The sequence below is a fragment of the Thamnophis sirtalis genome, unplaced genomic scaffold (assembly GCF_051295495.1).
Source record: "Thamnophis sirtalis isolate CommonGarterSnake01/CBP01778 unplaced genomic scaffold, rThaSir2_p1.2 scaffold_6, whole genome shotgun sequence".
In the NCBI taxonomy this organism is placed as follows: domain Eukaryota; kingdom Metazoa; phylum Chordata; class Lepidosauria; order Squamata; family Natricidae; genus Thamnophis; species Thamnophis sirtalis.
The window spans coordinates 130,345,048-130,361,629 of record NW_028261386.1 but is presented as its reverse complement, the minus strand read 5'-3'; the positions used below and the strand labels follow the sequence as shown (position 1 = coordinate 130,361,629).

The 16,582-nt window shown below is 44.3% G+C and overlaps 1 protein-coding gene across 1 annotated transcript in view; it reads left to right on the top strand.

Annotated features, from left to right (window-relative positions):
- The first annotated feature begins 487 nt into the window (after positions 1-487).
- Positions 488-16,582, top strand: part of TINAG (tubulointerstitial nephritis antigen) — a 41,576-nt gene continuing 25,481 nt past the window's right edge. Inside the window, exons 1-5 of the mRNA XM_087718957.1 lie at positions 488-812; positions 5,759-5,822; positions 7,802-7,891; positions 12,062-12,176; positions 14,507-14,630. Of these exons, the coding sequence (XP_087575083.1) occupies positions 506-812; positions 5,759-5,822; positions 7,802-7,891; positions 12,062-12,176; positions 14,507-14,630 (700 nt within the window). The 5' untranslated portion in view covers positions 488-505. The remainder of the gene's footprint in view (positions 813-5,758; positions 5,823-7,801; positions 7,892-12,061; positions 12,177-14,506; positions 14,631-16,582) is intronic.

Here is a 16,582-nt window from a genome sequence, read left to right as displayed (position 1 = left end):
CCCCCTAGGCCTTGACTTAATTTCCATAATTTCATATACGTTAAGCTATGCTGTCATATGTAGAGATAGAACTCAAGAAACACGGATACAAAACTTCACCATTAATGGCTTTAGAGTAAGGATTTGCTCGATCGTTTTGTTCCAAATGATCTTAAAAAGACTCCCGGCCATTTGAAGAGACAGCTTGCATTTGTCATCCTCATGATGCCTAAGTTGGTTTTTTTTTTTAAACTTTGTAAATAATGCATTTTATAGCATCTCTGACTAATGGTTAAAGTACAAATATTTTCCCCAACACCAAGAATATTCTTGTGGCAGACGGCTGGCTGAATCTGTGTGGCTTCTTTTTTTAGGAGTTTTGACATCAATGTAGACATAGATAAACACTCCAGACAGTCCTGCTCCGAGTTTCAAAACATCTGAGGCAGCCATCCTGATAGCAATTTGCTGTTATACTCAAGAAAGAATGGGGGCCTGGGATTTAGCTTTATGTTGCTTTGCAATCATGATTTGTACGGAAGAGCTATTTGCCTCCAGAAATAATACCCTACACAAGGACTGTTCTCCAGATTGTTCTGGAAGGAAGAGAGTCAGAAGAATTCCCCTCAGAAGAAGCTACTGCCGGCTGAGAGGCTGTTGCCCAGGCAGAGATGACAACTGCATCTTTCAATACAATGTCAGAAATGCCACATGCTATTGTGATGAATTTTGTACTTCGGAGCCGCCTGATTCTATTGACTGTTGCCCAGACTTCTGGATGGTTTGCCACAAGCATGCTCCAGAGCATTTAAGACCACAGGAACAGCAATGGGGTAAGTGTTCCCACCTCCATTTCTACCAGGCAGAGGAGTTAATGTCCTTCTGGAATGTGACCGACTGAATGCTGTAAAAAGGTTTGGAGTCTTGAAGGAGCCTTGGAATGGCTTGGCTTCAGAAGTTGTGATTCCATTCCATTCCATTTATTAGACTTGTATGCCGCCCTATTCCCCAGAGGGACTCAGGGCGGCAAACAGACATATAGGAAAGGGGACAATACAAAAAATGAATGAAACAAGACAGGATACAGAGACAAATTAAAACTACACAACAGTCAACAATTCGAGTGAGGCTGGGAACTCATTAGCCCCAGGCCTGCTGGAACAGCCAGGTCTTAACGGCTTTGCGGAAAGCCTGAAGGGTGGTGAGGGTCCGAATCTCCACGGGGAGATCGTTCCAAAGGGTCGGAGCAGCCACAGAAAAGGCCCTCCCGCGGAGAGTCGCCATTCGACATTGGCTGGCTGATGGTATCCGGAGGAGGCCTAATCTGTGGGATCTGATTGGTCGAAGGGAGGTAATTGGCAGGAGGCGGTCTCTCAAGTACCCAGGTCCAATAACATGAAGGGCTTTAAAAGTAACGACTAGCACCTTGAAGCGCGTCCGGAGTCCAATAGGCAGCCAGTGCAGCTCGCGGAGGATAGGTGTAACATGGGTGTAGCAGGGTGCACCCACAATCGCTCGTGCGGCTGCATTCTGGACAAGCTGAAGTCTCCGAATGCTCTTCAAGGGCTGCCCCATGTAGAGCGCATTACAGTAGTAATGATTGCTCCATCACTGGAGGTTCTCAAGAGGAAACTGGACAGTTTGACAGACAGTTTGACAGACAGTTTGTCTGAAATGGTATAAGGCCTCCTGCTTGATCAGAGGGCTGGACTAGAAGAGCACAAAGGTCCTTCCAACTCTATTATTCTGTTATGAGTATTCTTTTTTTTTAATTGAAAATTTTGAGAAAGAAACCTTTTGCAAATGTTTACCTCCCTCCCCCTACCCTCTCCACCCAAACCCCACCCCCCCCAGTCTTCCCCCCACTCCCCCAACTTCCCAGAACCAATACAGGGTATAAATCTTTAACAAAGATATTCTAAGATAAACTTAAAAAAAGAAGTTAGTATCATCTTTCATTTGAGCTTTAACTCCTCTTTGCTAGGCTAACTCTAAACAGATTATATCATTCCTTGTTTCTTCAGTCATAAACTATCTGGAATTTCTTAGTCCCGTATTTATTTTGAGTATAGTCAATCCATCTTCTCCATTCCAGTTTATATCTCTCATTTGAGTGATCCTTGAGATATGCTGATATTTTAGCCATCTCTGCTAGGTTTGTTACTTTTAATGTCCATTCTTGAACAGTAGGCAAATCTTCCTTCTTCCAGTATTGGGCCACCAGCAGTCTTGCTGCGTGTTATGAGTATTCTTAAGAGCTTGCAGTAAATGTGTAGAAAGAAGGAAGGGAGAGAGGAAGTTATACTGTAGTTTCCTGCATTTATCTTTTTTTAAAAAAATACTAGTATCATTTATTACAAAATACATCAACCATTTAAAAGAGCCAAGGTGGCGCAGTGGTTAAATGCAGCACTGCAGGCTACTTCAGCTGACTGCAGTTCTGCAGTTCGGCTGTTCAAATCTCACCGGCTCAAGGTTGACTCAGCCTTCCATCCTTCCTAGGTGGGTAAAATGAGGACCCGGATTGTTGTTGGGGGCAATATGCTGACTCTGTAAACCGCTTAGAGAGGGCTGAAAGCCCTATGAAGTGGTATATAAGTCTAACTGCTATTGCTTTATTGCTATTCCTCTTTATTTTTATAAAAGCAGCATTGGGAAAATGGAAGAGGATAAACTGCATTATTAATACAAGCTAATAAAGTGTTTAAAATTCAGTATCACCATGCACGGCTGCTTCATCCGCCATTAGCATACCCTTGAAGCTTTTATTTCAGTTCTTTTAATAAGTTCTGCTCATTTGGGAAGCTGGGTCTTTCTCGCTTTCCTAAAAATAAAAATAAAAACGTGGCTAGCAAGGGCTAAAAAAGAGCTATTCCTCTGAGAGCTCTATCTTCTCAGCTCTACAAGTGACTGAAGGCCAGACAACTGTTCCCAAAATGAATAGATGGAATGACTTTGCTCCTATGTGTGTCAAATTTAACTGTTAAACTGCCCTTTTCCGCTCTCTTCTGTTTTTAACTTAAAAACTAAATATTGCTGGATAGGTTTCCGGCTGGTTTCAAGAGAATCCTTTTGACGGTATGTCAGCTGTTTCGAAATCCAAATAGATAGCAAGATAACAGGATTAGTAACAGCGATATCATCTGACCGCATAGTTGATGTGGCACCTGAAGATTAAAAGGTTGCAGTTTGTCAGCTCTGACATATTTAAACTGAGTCAGGCCATTGGACTGATTTCCTGGGATTTTAAAATTTGTTTTTATTTTATTTTAGAAGAGTTTTAGTGAAGGCTTTTTTTTTTTTTTGGTCTTGATTTACTACCGTAGTTGAATCCGAAATCTTTTGCATGAAAATATCTTCTGTCATGGAGCTCATCTTGTCTTGTCTTGTCTTATCTCCTTTCCTCTCCTCTCCTCTTTTTTTTGTGTGAGCCAACGTTGATTCCTGGCAACTATCTGGACAGGACTCTAGAGTTTCTTAGCGACATTTCAGAAGTGATATGCACTTGCTTGCTTCTTAGGGCTGAGAAAGAGCGACTGGCCCAAGGTCACTCAACTGGCTGTATTTCTCGGGCAGGACTAGAACTCTCAACCTCCCAGTCTCTAACCTGTTGCCTTAACTATTAAACCAAACTGGCTGTCAGCACCTCTTCATTGAGTAATTAGGAAGGAAGACCACGAGACTCCATAGGTAGAAATCAAGTGTACTTTTACTAATTATAAATGATTAGCGGCGTAGCAAAGCGAAGTCTGATCATTTAGGCGCGAAAGCGATTGATATATAGAATAACCCATTCCCCACCCCTTGGCATCCCAGTTACAGTCCAATCATAATTCTCCCAAGTGTCAGGTGTGAGATAACTTCAAAAGGCATCACTAAGATGGAATGTCGGTGCCGTTAGCCTTGGCGGGAACCTCCTCCGCATGCGTAGTCTGACAGGCAGCAGAAACTCCAGAATCTTCCTCCAGCACAATTAGTAAACCCCTCCCAAATACCATGCCCTCCCTCCCCGTTTCAATGGCAGCCGAAGCAGCAGCAAAGCAGAGGCTGACACTGGCTTTTGACATGGAGCTACAGGTTCTCATTCAAATATTGTCTATGTAGCTTCCATAAAGTCTCATACCAACAAATTGCAATTCTAGAAGCTCTTACTGCAAGAAGACCGATTATGGATTTCTACCAAATGAAGGGAGGCAGGTTTCCACGTGTGCCTGCAATCTGAAACCAATTCAAATGAATGGGACATAGCAGGATTTACTTCTAAATAAACTGTAAGAAATGTTGGAGTGAGCAGAACTACACTAACTAGCATTTTAAGCAAGGTATGTTAGTTTTCAGCTATGGTTATGAAATACCACAATTTCCTCACTTCATAGGAGCCATAGTAGTGCAGTAGTTAGAATCCTGTATTGCAGGCTAATTCTGCCCCCCAGCTAGGAGTTCAATTCTGACTGGCTCAAGGTTGACTCAGCCTCAGTTCCGAGGTCGATAAAATGAGGACTGTTGTGGGGAATAGACTGACTCTGTAAACCGCTTAGAGAGGGCTGTGAAGCACTATGAAGGGCTGTGAAGCACTATGAAGCGGTATATAAGTCTAAGGCCTATTTCTATTGCTATAATTCCATTTCAAGAACATCAGATTGGAAAAATCACCGTGAGAATTGCATGAGTACCTTTCTTCCTGCATGTTGAAACTATAAAAACTTGGTCAATATTTGAAAACCTCTACATATCAGATGTTGCTCATGATAAATGGGGGGAGTTTTGATTCAACTACAACAAAAATCTCATGAAAAGCAAAAGCAAAAAAAGAGAGAGTATTTTCTCTCCTCATACATCAAGCTCTATAATCCCTATTGAGTACAAATTGCATTTGGCAGTTTCCCAAAGCATGATAGTCCAACCTCAAGAGCGCATTTTCTTCAAGCTGGCAGTCTGCTGTGCAGTTCTCCTTGCCAAGGGGTTGGAGAGCATTTAATTACTATTAATTGGGGCTGAAGCTCCCTGGTGTGACTTCAAGCATATCAGAAGATTCCTGTCCAGATCTTTGGTAGGTTTAGTAAGTTCAGTGGAAGAAATCTCCTTTTGCTTTTTTCCACTTTCCAGGGCTAATCCTGTAAGGAAGGCAGGAAGGAAACATTCTGGTGTTGTTTCTAGCCTCATCTTTATTGCCCTGCTTACAGAAACTGCCTCTCTGGTTAACCCTCATTACATTGTAACAGCAAAGGCGAAGCGCCCATCAACCTGAGTGATGTTGAGTTGGCCACGCCCACATGGGCACATGACCACCAAGCCACACCTACCCAGCTGGTCATTAGGGCAGAGAACCGGTTGTTAAATTATTTGAATCCCACCACTGGAGTGGCCCAAGGTCATCCAACTGCCTTTGCACTTATGGTGGGATTGGAACTCAAGGGCTCCGAGTCTCTAGCTGGGTGCCCTAACTACTACCCCAAATTGGCTTTTTAAAAGAAGTACAAAGCATAAAATCAGAGAAGGGAAAGTTATTTTCAGAAAACGGTTCTTCAGGAATGAAATAGAAGCAACGTTAATGGAAAGTAGAATGACTGTTGAATTCCATTACAAGGATTGCACAGGTGGGCATCCTTCTGAACACCTTTTACAGAGATTCCTTTTCTTTAAGTCATCCTTTTTCTGCAAGGATGAATTATTAATTCAGCTCGCTGATGCAAAAAAATTAAGCCTTCCACTTGACATGTCTAAAGGTGGGAGCAATTTTCTAACTATTCCCTCCTTTTTCTATGTGTTACGTTGACAGGTTGCTTCAAAGATGGCCAGCATCATGAAGAAGGAACAACATTTAAAGATAACTGCAACAGTTGGTAATGTGAAAGGAATGAAAAATCTTCATTGATACAAGTGATTAAAACGCCCGTCACCCTAAACTCACATTAATTTGAACGAATGCTCCCCTCATTTATGCAAAGCAAAGAGAAAGCATTTTACAAAGGATTAGCTGATTACAAAGGATTATAGGGGGAAAATGTCAGGAACAAACGTAATTTCTAATGTTGGATTTTCCCTCTTGTCAGAGGGAGCCCTCTTGTGGAGTACTGTGAAGCCGTTACCATGGCAACTCTGCTGTGCTGTACAGCAGAAGCCATTTTACAGCAGCACAGTAGAAGCCATTTTAAGGCACCACAGGCTATATGTTAACAAAACACACACCCTGAGGGGTTTTAGGGGTGTCTTACCCCCACAATATTTTTTCCCAGAGAGTAAGTCATCTGTGTGCCAAGTTTATTTGAAATTGCTTGAGGCGTTCCAGAGTTATGCTGGAAAATACACACACACACAGTCATTTTTATATAGATAGATAGAAGAGCCGAGGTGGCGCAGTGGTTAGGGTGCAGTACTGCAGGCCACTTCAGTTGACTGCTATCTGCAGTTCAGCGGTTCAAATCTCACCGGCTCAAGATTGACTTAGCCTTCCATCTTTCCGAGGTGGGTGAAATGAGGACCCAGACTGTGGGGGCGATATGCTGACTCTGTAAACCACTTAGAGAGGGCTGAAAGCCGTATGAAGCGGTATATAAGTCTAACTGCTATTGCTATTGCCAGCCTGCATCAAAACAGCCCATGAATTACTTACGAATATGTTGCTGTACTGCTGGTGCTACAATGTGGATAAACTGGTACTGTAGGAGTACATTTACGGAGTTTGAAGATGGAACTGCCCACCTGATAAATATTTACACTGGAAAAAGAAATGTGGAGATGAATACCAGTAAGGTGCTGTCAGGCACAAACAGCCAAACCCACACACGAAAGAGTTTAAGCTAGCTACTTTATTGTTCTATTACCTATTTCATAGGAATCTGGCAGGTTCTCCTAGATAAAGCTGAAAGGCATTCTGGGGGTGTCAAATCTTGCCCTCTTGTGTTTATGTAATGAGTCTAGGCTAATTCCCTGTTTGATGCCTCCTCCCAACTAGGACAGTTGCTCTCCAAAAGACACCCTAGATTTCCTGGCTAGGTCTTATGTCTATGACATACAAGAGCACAGTACTTAGAGATTAGTACTGCATGGCTAACTCACTGCTCAATCCTGACTGGCTCGAGGTTGACTCAGCCTTCCATCCTTCCAAGATTGGTAAAATGAGGACCTAGATTGTTGGGGGCGATAGGCTGACTCTGTAATCTACTTAGAGAGGGCTGTAAAGCCCTGTGAAATCGTGACCCGTCAAAACCGCGCTCGACTAAGCCACGCCCGATTAAACCGCGTTGCTGACGTCATCAACAGGGCAACAACAGCCAGCACGGAGAAAGAAGGGCGCTTTAAATAGCGCTTTGAAAGCAAGCCGATTCAACTTAAGGTAAGGGTTAGGTTTAGGGTTAGCTTTAGGGTTAGCTTTAGGGTTAGGTTAAGGGTTAGGGTTAGGTTTAGGGTTAGGTTAAGGGTTAGGATTAGGTTTAGGGTTAGGTTAAGGGTTAGTTTTAGGGTTAGGTTAAGGGTTAGGTTTAGGGTTAAGTTTAGGATTAGGTTTAGGGGGGTTAGGTTTAGGGGTTAATTTTAGGTTTAGGGTTTACAGCGTGCTTCTGTCTCCGCGCTGTTGTCGTCCTGTTGATGACGTCAGCAACGCGGTTTAGTCGGGCGCGGTTTAGTCGAGCACGGTTTTGTGGTGGAACCCTGTGAAATGCTATACAATTCCAAGTGCTGTTGCTATCGCTTTGTGAGCATGAAAATTTCACAAGCAGATCACTTGAGAACCATCTACGTGTTTCATCGACAGTGTTTGGTTCTCCATAATTTTGTTTTTTTGTTTTTCATTAAAAACTATTCTCTGTTCCCTTCCTTTCAGCGAGTGTGTAAACAGTCATTGGAGATGCACAGATAAAACGTGCCTCGTTCAGCCCAAATTAATTGAGCAAATCAACAGTGGGACCTATGGGTAAGCATCTTGATTTATGTGACGCTGATGCAGATAGCTTCCCCTTTAGTAACAGAGAAAGTCACCTCAAGGCTGGATTATTGCAATGCACTCTACATGGGGCTACCCTTGAAAAGCGTTCGTAGACTACAGCTAGTCCAGAATGCAGCCGCGCGAGTGATATTGGGTGTACCAAGATACACCCATATTACACCTGTCCTCTGCGAGCTGCACTGGCTGCCAATGGGTCTCTGAACGCAATTCAAAGTGTTGGTCATTACCTTTAAAGCCCTACATGGCTCAGGACCAGTGTATTTGCGAGACCGCCTACTGCCACATACCTCCCAATGGCCGATAAGATCCCACAGGGTGGGCCTCCTTAGGACGCGGTCAGCCGGACAGTGTCGGCTGGCGGGGCCTCGGAGGAGAGCCTTCTCTGTGGCTGCTCCGACCCTGTGGAATCAGCTACCCCCAGAGGTCCGGACCTCACCCACCCTCATGGCCTTCAGAAAAGCTGTTAAGACCTGGCTGTTCCAGCAGGCCTGGGGCTGTTGACTTTACTATGTAGGGTCCAGCCCCAATTAGAACGTATGCGTGTTGGAGAATTTTTAAATTTTTTATTTAATTTTTTTTATTTTGTTTGTTTTCTTTCTTGTTCTGTGTAAGCCTCCGGGATTGGGCAGCCTATAAATCTAATAAATGAATGAATGAATGAAAGTATCAAGTGGATTGTTGCCATCATATACTAATTCTTGTGAATGCTACAAATGAAGTCCTGTATCAAATACAGGCCAGGGGTGGGCCATAGCTAGTGTTATGGCCAGTTCGGAGAACCTCCAAATCCCACCCCTGGCTGGCCTTACCTACCCCAACCTGCCCTACACCTCCCAGCAGTCTCCACATGGCCCATTTTGGATAAGAAGTAAGTGCAGGGCCCACACGGAGGCTCGGGGAGGGGGAGGACGGGCCTCCTGGAAGGCCTCCGGAGCCCGGGGGAAGCACTTTCATTCTCCCAGAGGCTCAAGGAAAACCTCCGGAGTCTTGGAAAGGCGAAAACGCCCCCCCTGACATGAAGCAGGAGGCTGATTAGGCCACACCCACCCTGGCCACACCCACCCTGCAACTGGACAGAGAACCTGTTGCTGAAATTTTTGAAGCCCACTCCGATACAGGTTTTCTAACGTAATTTAATTTTAGAAATAAATCTACAAAATCAGTTAATCACCAAACAGCAACAAAGCTGAACCGTCCAGAGTTTTAAGTTTGCAAATATTAAAACTTTGCAATTTATGACTTCAAAAAGGAACAATTTCCTGTTTCCACAACTCTTATTCCTTATTATTCATTCCATGAGATAGGAATCTATGTGGCCGTCCTAATGTAATGATGGAATGTGCTACACGCATATTGCCAAGATTTCCCACCAACCCACCCTTCTGATCTAATTGATTTCGCAGGAGAGGAAAAAAGCATTGACATTAATCGTAATTTTAGTTTCCTGCTGTGATAACAGCCTTCTTTGATAAGTTTATGCACCATCATCCCCCCAAAAATTATTCTTATCAGAAATTAACAGTTCTTTTGGCTTCACTTTCTAATAATAGTCTGTCCTTGTGAATTTATAATTATTAATTGAGAATAATCATCCATACATCTGAAGAAGTGAGTTCTATTATTTATTAATATGAAAGATTGTACTGGCACCAAGTTTTTAAATAAGGTGCCATCACATCAGGGACTAGAAAAAGTCAAGGTGATAACCACAACCGGTGATCAAATCTCGTTCCTTTTTTATATATGTTAACTAGGGCCTTTCATAGCTAATTGTGGCTGCAATATTGAGACGTTTTTATCACAAGGCAGACCTGTTTCAGACGGTATTCAAAATATGCAATATTGAGTGAGCCACTTTAAATTTTTTTAAAAAAAGCAAAACCCAACAACCCTCATATTAGCTAGGTTCACACAACAGGCCAACTTTGTGACTGAATAACATCATTTTTTTTAATACACACACTATACTGAATCATGAACTAACCAAGCAGGCTTTGTTCCCAGAATGTTCTAAGCCAAACACATACAGGTAGTTCTCCACTTAAAAGCCCAAAACTAGGACCATTAGGTTGTTGTTATTAAGCAAGGCACCTGTGTAGCTCTCCCTATTGCAGTCATTATGCGGAAAATGTGGTGCCATAAGAGGTGGAGAAAGCCCTGGATTGCTGAACTAATGGTTATAAGATGAGGACTACCTGTTCTGACCCCCCTCGTCCCACACCAAAACACTCCGAGCCAAAGATACTTTATGGAATTTATTAACGGACAGACAGGTCCTTGGCAGCAAACTGGCACAGACAAGCCTTGGCAGCAATCCAGCACAGATAAGTCTTGGCAGCAATCCAGCCAGTCAAGCTCACAATACTGTTCTCCAACATTAGTTAATGTGCTGACTTCTGCAAAAGAGGTGTGTGCACAAGCAGTCCTTTTATAGTCTGGAGATGAGCCTAATGACCACCAGCTGAGTGCAATTATCTCCTGTAACTGCATAACTGTTCCTTACGCCTATTAGCTCTCTGGTGCCGCACATCTAGGAACAACTCCCTTGGTTCCTCCCCACTGCTGATGTCTGGATCACACTCCCTTGTCTCCTCCCCACTGGTCCAAGGCTCAGGCGCCTCCTGGTGGCCAACCAGCCTCTCTGCTCCCTGCTCGGAGTTGGAACCCTGTCCAGGGTCCTCCACATCCTCCAGAGCCGACTCATAGGGTCTCTCGCTGTCGGAGTCTGTTGGCAGCTCCAACGGCTCCTGCTGGGCCACAACAACTACCTGTACCCAAAACATCCCTAATAAAAATTCAAATCAACCAAGCTCAACATATGGTGCAAATGAATGCAATTGCTTGAATTTTAATTGATTGGCTAAGCAGATCACTTTAACACAACCTCTGGCTATGATAGGAGTGGAGGAGAAGGCGATCCTGCATTTCATCTCAGCTTTCCCATTTTGCTCCCTATTATTTGAAGAACATTCTCCAGTTGATTAGAATGCGAAAGGATGGGACCATTAAGAATCTTTAGAATTTTTTAGGATCAGTAGAATTTTGAAACTGGCCTTTTAAGGATTCCTGGATGGTCCCATCCCTTCCCTAGGCCACTTTAAAAAAAAAAAAAAAAAAACCTAAGGTCTATGTCAAATCCAAAAACTATCAAATGAAAAATAAAAATGTAAAATCATGGGACAGATTCATATTATCGACTATCGTGCTTCATAAGTTCCAGAATCCTGAAATAATTGATTCCAAGCGCACTGATTGTAGGGGAGAAAATAATCACCTTTGTTGACATTAGCATCAAGTTGAAATGAAATTTGGAAAAAAAGACTTGTAAATGAGAGCACCTCTGGAGCAGGCAGAGTTTAAAACAGCCACATTTTAAACACACCTTTGCATACAAATACAACAGGGACGTGCAGTCACTAGAGGCAAGGGAGGCGGAGCCTCACCAGTCTCCTCAGGAAAAAGAAAGAAATTTAAATATTTTTTTAAAATAATTAAAGCCAAGATAGTTGCTACCAGATTCCCAGTCACAGCAGCTTGGTGTCTGCTTAGTGTTAACCAAAGCAGGAGGTGAGAGAACTCGGGGCCTCCTTTCCATGAGGAATTTTTCGCCTTCTAAAAGTTAAGAAAGAGTTAAAAGGCAAAGAAGTTCAGATGGAAAAGAGGCACTAATTCTCCCGCCTCCTGATCTGGAAGCAGCAAATCATGTCTTCTTGAGCACGCTTACGTTGGGCGGGGCGTGCTTCAGAGGAGAGAGGAGTGGGAGAGAAGGAAGAGGCTGGCTCTTTGCTGCAGACCTGAGCGCTTGGCATGCCCTGCCGCCCGCCCGCCCGCCCGCCCGCCCGCCCGCTGCCCCGGCCTGCTTCTCCAGGCCGGGGCAGCGGGTGGGCAGCAGCATCTGGGGCGGTGGGGCAGTTTGCATCGCGGGAGCCGCCAAGCGCCTTTGCTGCAGACCCGGGCGCTTGGCTGCTCCCGCGATTCAAATCCCCCCCCCGCCGAGGCCGACCTCTGCCCTGCTGAGCTGCTTCGCAAAAGGATGCCCAGCTGAGCCTCACCAGGTATAAACTTCACCGCACGTCACTGAAATACAAAATACGCATACTGTACATACCTGATGCATTCTATCTATTTGTGAGACAGGTGGAAAGCTGATAACTACAGTCAGTTCTGGGGAATGAGCTTGAAAGAAGGTTTCAATTATCGCCTTGGCACATTTTACCCATCGGCTGCCCTGCTGCACATGCGACCTATCACGGTAACTCCGTTTTCTCTCTTTTCTATTCAAAGTGCAAACATCACTTAAGGCAGGGCTGGGATTCTACCGGTTTCGGATTGGTTCGGGTGAACCGGTAGCTCTGATGATCAGCTGGGAGTGAACCGGTTCACCCTGGTGATCAGATGGGCCCAACCGCCCGCCTGCCCTATTTTCCTACCTTCACCTCAGTGGTGGGTTTCAAAAATTTTTGGAACCTACTCTGTGGGTGTGGCCTCCTTTGTGGGAGTGGCTTGCCAGCCATGTGACCTGGTGGGAGTGGCTTGCTGGCCATGTGTGTTCTCTCTCTCTCTCTTTTTTCTTCCTTTTGTCTCTCTGTTCCTTTTTTTCTTTTTTTCTTTCATCTCTCTCTCATTCTTTTTCTTTCTTTTTTCTTTTTTTCTTTATTTATTTCTTCCTTTCTCTTTCTCTCTGGGTCAGTCTGTCTGTCTGTCTGTGTGTGTGGGTGGCAGTGGTGGGTTTCAAATTTTTTTGGAACCTCTTCTGTAGGTGTGGCCTGCTTTCCAGGTCCACTGGTGGAACCTCTTCTAACCGGTTCGGTAGATGTGACGAACCGGTTCTACCGAATAGGTGCGAACTGGTAGGAACCCACCTCTGCTTCACCTTCTCAATTGATTCACGCAGCAGAACACATTGCCCTGTGAATCACCTGTGTGACTCCTCTGAAGAAACCCAGAAGTGAAGATTTCTTCAAACTGCGCATGCACGCCCGCAAATCGCACGATCACTGAACTGATTGTTAAACCGGGAGGATCCTATCACTGCTTAAGGATTGGGCATGTCCCAGCTGTGGCCCACAGGCAGCAGGTGGCCCTGGATCAGTGGTGGGATTCAGCCAGTTCGTACATATTCGGAAGAACCAGTTGGTAACTTTCTAAGCAGTTCGGAGAACCGGTTGTTGGAAGAAATCTTCCCACTTTACAGGGCTAATCCTGTAAGGAAGGCAGGAAGGAAACATTCTGGTGTTGTTTCTAGCCTCATCTTTATTGCCCTGCTTACAGAAACTGCCTCTCCGGTTAACCCTTATTACCATTGTAACAACTAAGGCCCATCAACCTGAGTGACATTGACTTGGCCACGCCCACACGATCAAATGACCACTGAGCCCTTCCTACCCAGCTGCTCATTAGGGCAGACAACTGGTTGGTAAATTATTTCAATCCCACCACTGCCCTGGATAGCTGGTAATGTAGCCCCACAAACATCTACCATTGTTATGTATTTATGTACATTAAGTATATCATATATATTTCTATGTGACGCAAGGCAATTTGGTTCCACCACAAAACCGCGCTCGACTAAACCGCGCCCAACTAAACCGCGTCGCTGACGTCATCAACAGGGCGACCACAGCGCGGAGACAGAAGCACGCTGTAAACCCTAAACCTAAAATTAACCCCTAACCCTAAACCTAACCTCCCTAAACCTAATCCTAAACCTAACCCTAAACCTAACCCTTAACCTAACCCTAAACCTAACCCTAAACCTAACCCTTAACCTAACCCTAAACCTAATCCTAACCCTTAACCTAACCCTAAACTTAACCCTAACCCTTAACCTAACCCTAAAGCTAACCCTAAACCTAACCCTTACCTTAAGTTGAATCGGCTTGCTTTCAAAGCGCTATTTAAAGCGCCCTTCTTTCTCCGCGCTGGCTGTTGTCGCCCTGTTGATGACGTCAGCGGCGCGGTTTAATCGGGCGCGGCTTAGTCGAGCGCGGTTTTGACGGGTCACGAGGCAATTTCACTCAATAAAAGCCCAGGCAAGCCAGATGTTGGGCACTCATGCTATAGAGAAGAGATCTTTTTGTGTGCAACACCCAAAGAATGTATCATTTATAGGCAGTTGATAATCAAGACCACCATCTACGATTGTTTCCCCCACCACAATTGATTTTATTTATTTATTTATTTATTTATTTATTTGTTTGTTTGTTTGTTTGTTTGTTTGTTTGTTTGTTTATTAATTATTTATTTATTTGTCTTGTATGCCGCCCACTCCCGGAGGACTCCGGGCGGCTCACAAAAGACAAGGGAAAGGGGGGGGAACAAGACAAAGACAACATATTAAAAACAAAACCAACATTCACAATTTCTATGGAGGTAGATGCTTCTCAGCTCCCCCCCAGCCTGCTGGAACAGGTGATGGGGGATTATTTTTACTCGGGTAAATATTTGTAACGAAATGCAGACTTTCCTCCATTTCCTCTTTTTAGAGTGCCATTATATCTGCACTTCATTGCAGCCCCTGGATAGCAGTGGGGCAGCCTTGAGTCCTATAATGTTCTGCAGCCAAATGTTTCATTTCTTTAGGAAAACACAGCAGACGTTGCAGACTTCCCTGAATTCTTTGTGGCTTCCTACGAATGGCCAGGCTGGATTCATGATCCTTTGAACCAAAGAAACTGTGCAGCATCTTGGGCGTTTTCCACTGCAAGTAATGTGCTCTTTTGGCTATGTTTGTAGAATTCCTTGAAAGAAATTCAGAGACGAGGTTCGGAGTAGCAGAATAAAGTTTCTTTTATGATCAAAAATCAAGTTTAGTAGAAAAAGACGGTTTGCAAAGCGTGGTGGAACTCAACCATGCACTCACAAGAGTCACAAGGAAGGGCCACACCCCTTACAGAAGCGTAACAGCAATTATACCCTCCCTAACTCCTCCTATACCTACGTCAGCTATACCTGACGTGGCAGGTTACAAACCTTATCAAACAACACAATTGCCCTAACTTTACCATATATGGATATTCTTGGTTCACCGAATGTGGGTGTTCTCTGCTTAGTTTCAAGCACGTACTCATGTTTCTTGCACATGCTCAGTAAGCCTGCTGTTGAATAAGAAAATTTTAAACTTTCTGGAACTTCCCCATTCAGCTACATTGATGTTGGTGCCTAGAACTATGATTGAACAACACCTGCCTTAAACTTACCGTGACTTCTCGCTCGGTGCATTGAAAAGACAGCAATTCCGGTTTATTTTCTGTTTCTTCTTCTTTGTTCTTTCTTTTGAATAAGAATGTCGAGAGTACTTCTCCCCCATCACCCTTCAGAGAAACAAAAATCTAAAATGCTAGCCTCGATCTCAGTAGATTCTTTAAGAGCTGAGGTGGCGCAGTGGTTAAATGCAGCACTACAGGCTACTTCAGCTGACTGCAGTTCTGCCGTTCGGCTGTTCAAATCTCACCGGCTCAGGGTTGACTCAGCCTTCCATCCTTCCGAGGTGGGTAAAATGAGGACCCGGATTGTTGTTGGGGGCGATATGCTGACTCTGTAAACTGCTTAGAGAGGGCTGAAAGCCCTATGAAGCGGTATATAAGTCTAACTGCTATTGCTATTTATGTGCGATCAAAAAATAAAAGTATGCAATCAGATACAAGAAGTAGATGTTCTTTATAAAGAATATTGCAACTATGGATAAGATCTTATAAAAATTAAACGGAACTAACTTCTTAACTCATCCATATTGAAATAACCCAGTTTTAACAATAGGGAATTTGGTTAGATATAGTAAATGTATGGCATTTCTTGTAGGACAACTATATTGGGGCAACATGGGTTTCATTCTTGACTATCCATTGGCCAAAGGTCTTCTGCTTGAGCAGGGAGTTGGACCAGAAGACCCCCCCAAGGTCCTTTCTAACTCTGTCATTCTATAATGACATTCTTTGTATTGGCGACCACCCGGAGGAGGGCCTTCTCTGTGGCTGCTCCGGCCCTCTGGAACGAACTCCCCGCGGAGATTCGGACCCTCACCTCCCTCCAGGCTTTCCGTAAAGCCGTTAAAACCTGGCTGTTCTAGGAGAAAGGGAAAGGCAGAGGAAGAATGGGAGGGAATGTAAGAGTAGGAAAGAGGGGAGGAATCGGAAGAAGGGGGGAAGGTTAAAGGGGAGGAAGAGTAAGGAGAGAAGGGAAAGGAGAGGTGGAAAGAAGGAAGGAGAGAAGAAAGAGAAGAAAGCGGGGTAGGAAGGAAGGAGGGAAGCAGGGAGGGAAGCAAGGAGGGAAGGAGGGAGGGAAGGAAGGAGAGAAGGAGAGAAGAAAGGAAGGAAGAAAGGAGGGAAGAAGGGAATCTAAGAGAAAAGAAAGAAAGGAAGGAGGGAAGGAGGGAAGGAAGCAGGGAATGTATGAGAGAAGGAAGGGGGGAAGGAGAGAGGAAAGGGAGGGGGAAGGAAGGGAAGGAGAAAAGGAGAAAAGAAAGGAGGGAAGGAAGGAGGGAAGGAGAGAAGGAGGGAGGGAAGGAAGGGGAGTGGGAGAGAAGAAACGAGGGAAGGAAAGAGGGAGGGAGGGAAGAAGATGCCTAACTTTTGATGTCTATAACGAATTTGTTATTATGGAAATGTCTCGAAACGTAGTCAAATGTAAAGCAAAACAGTGGTGGATGTTGTATTGTCT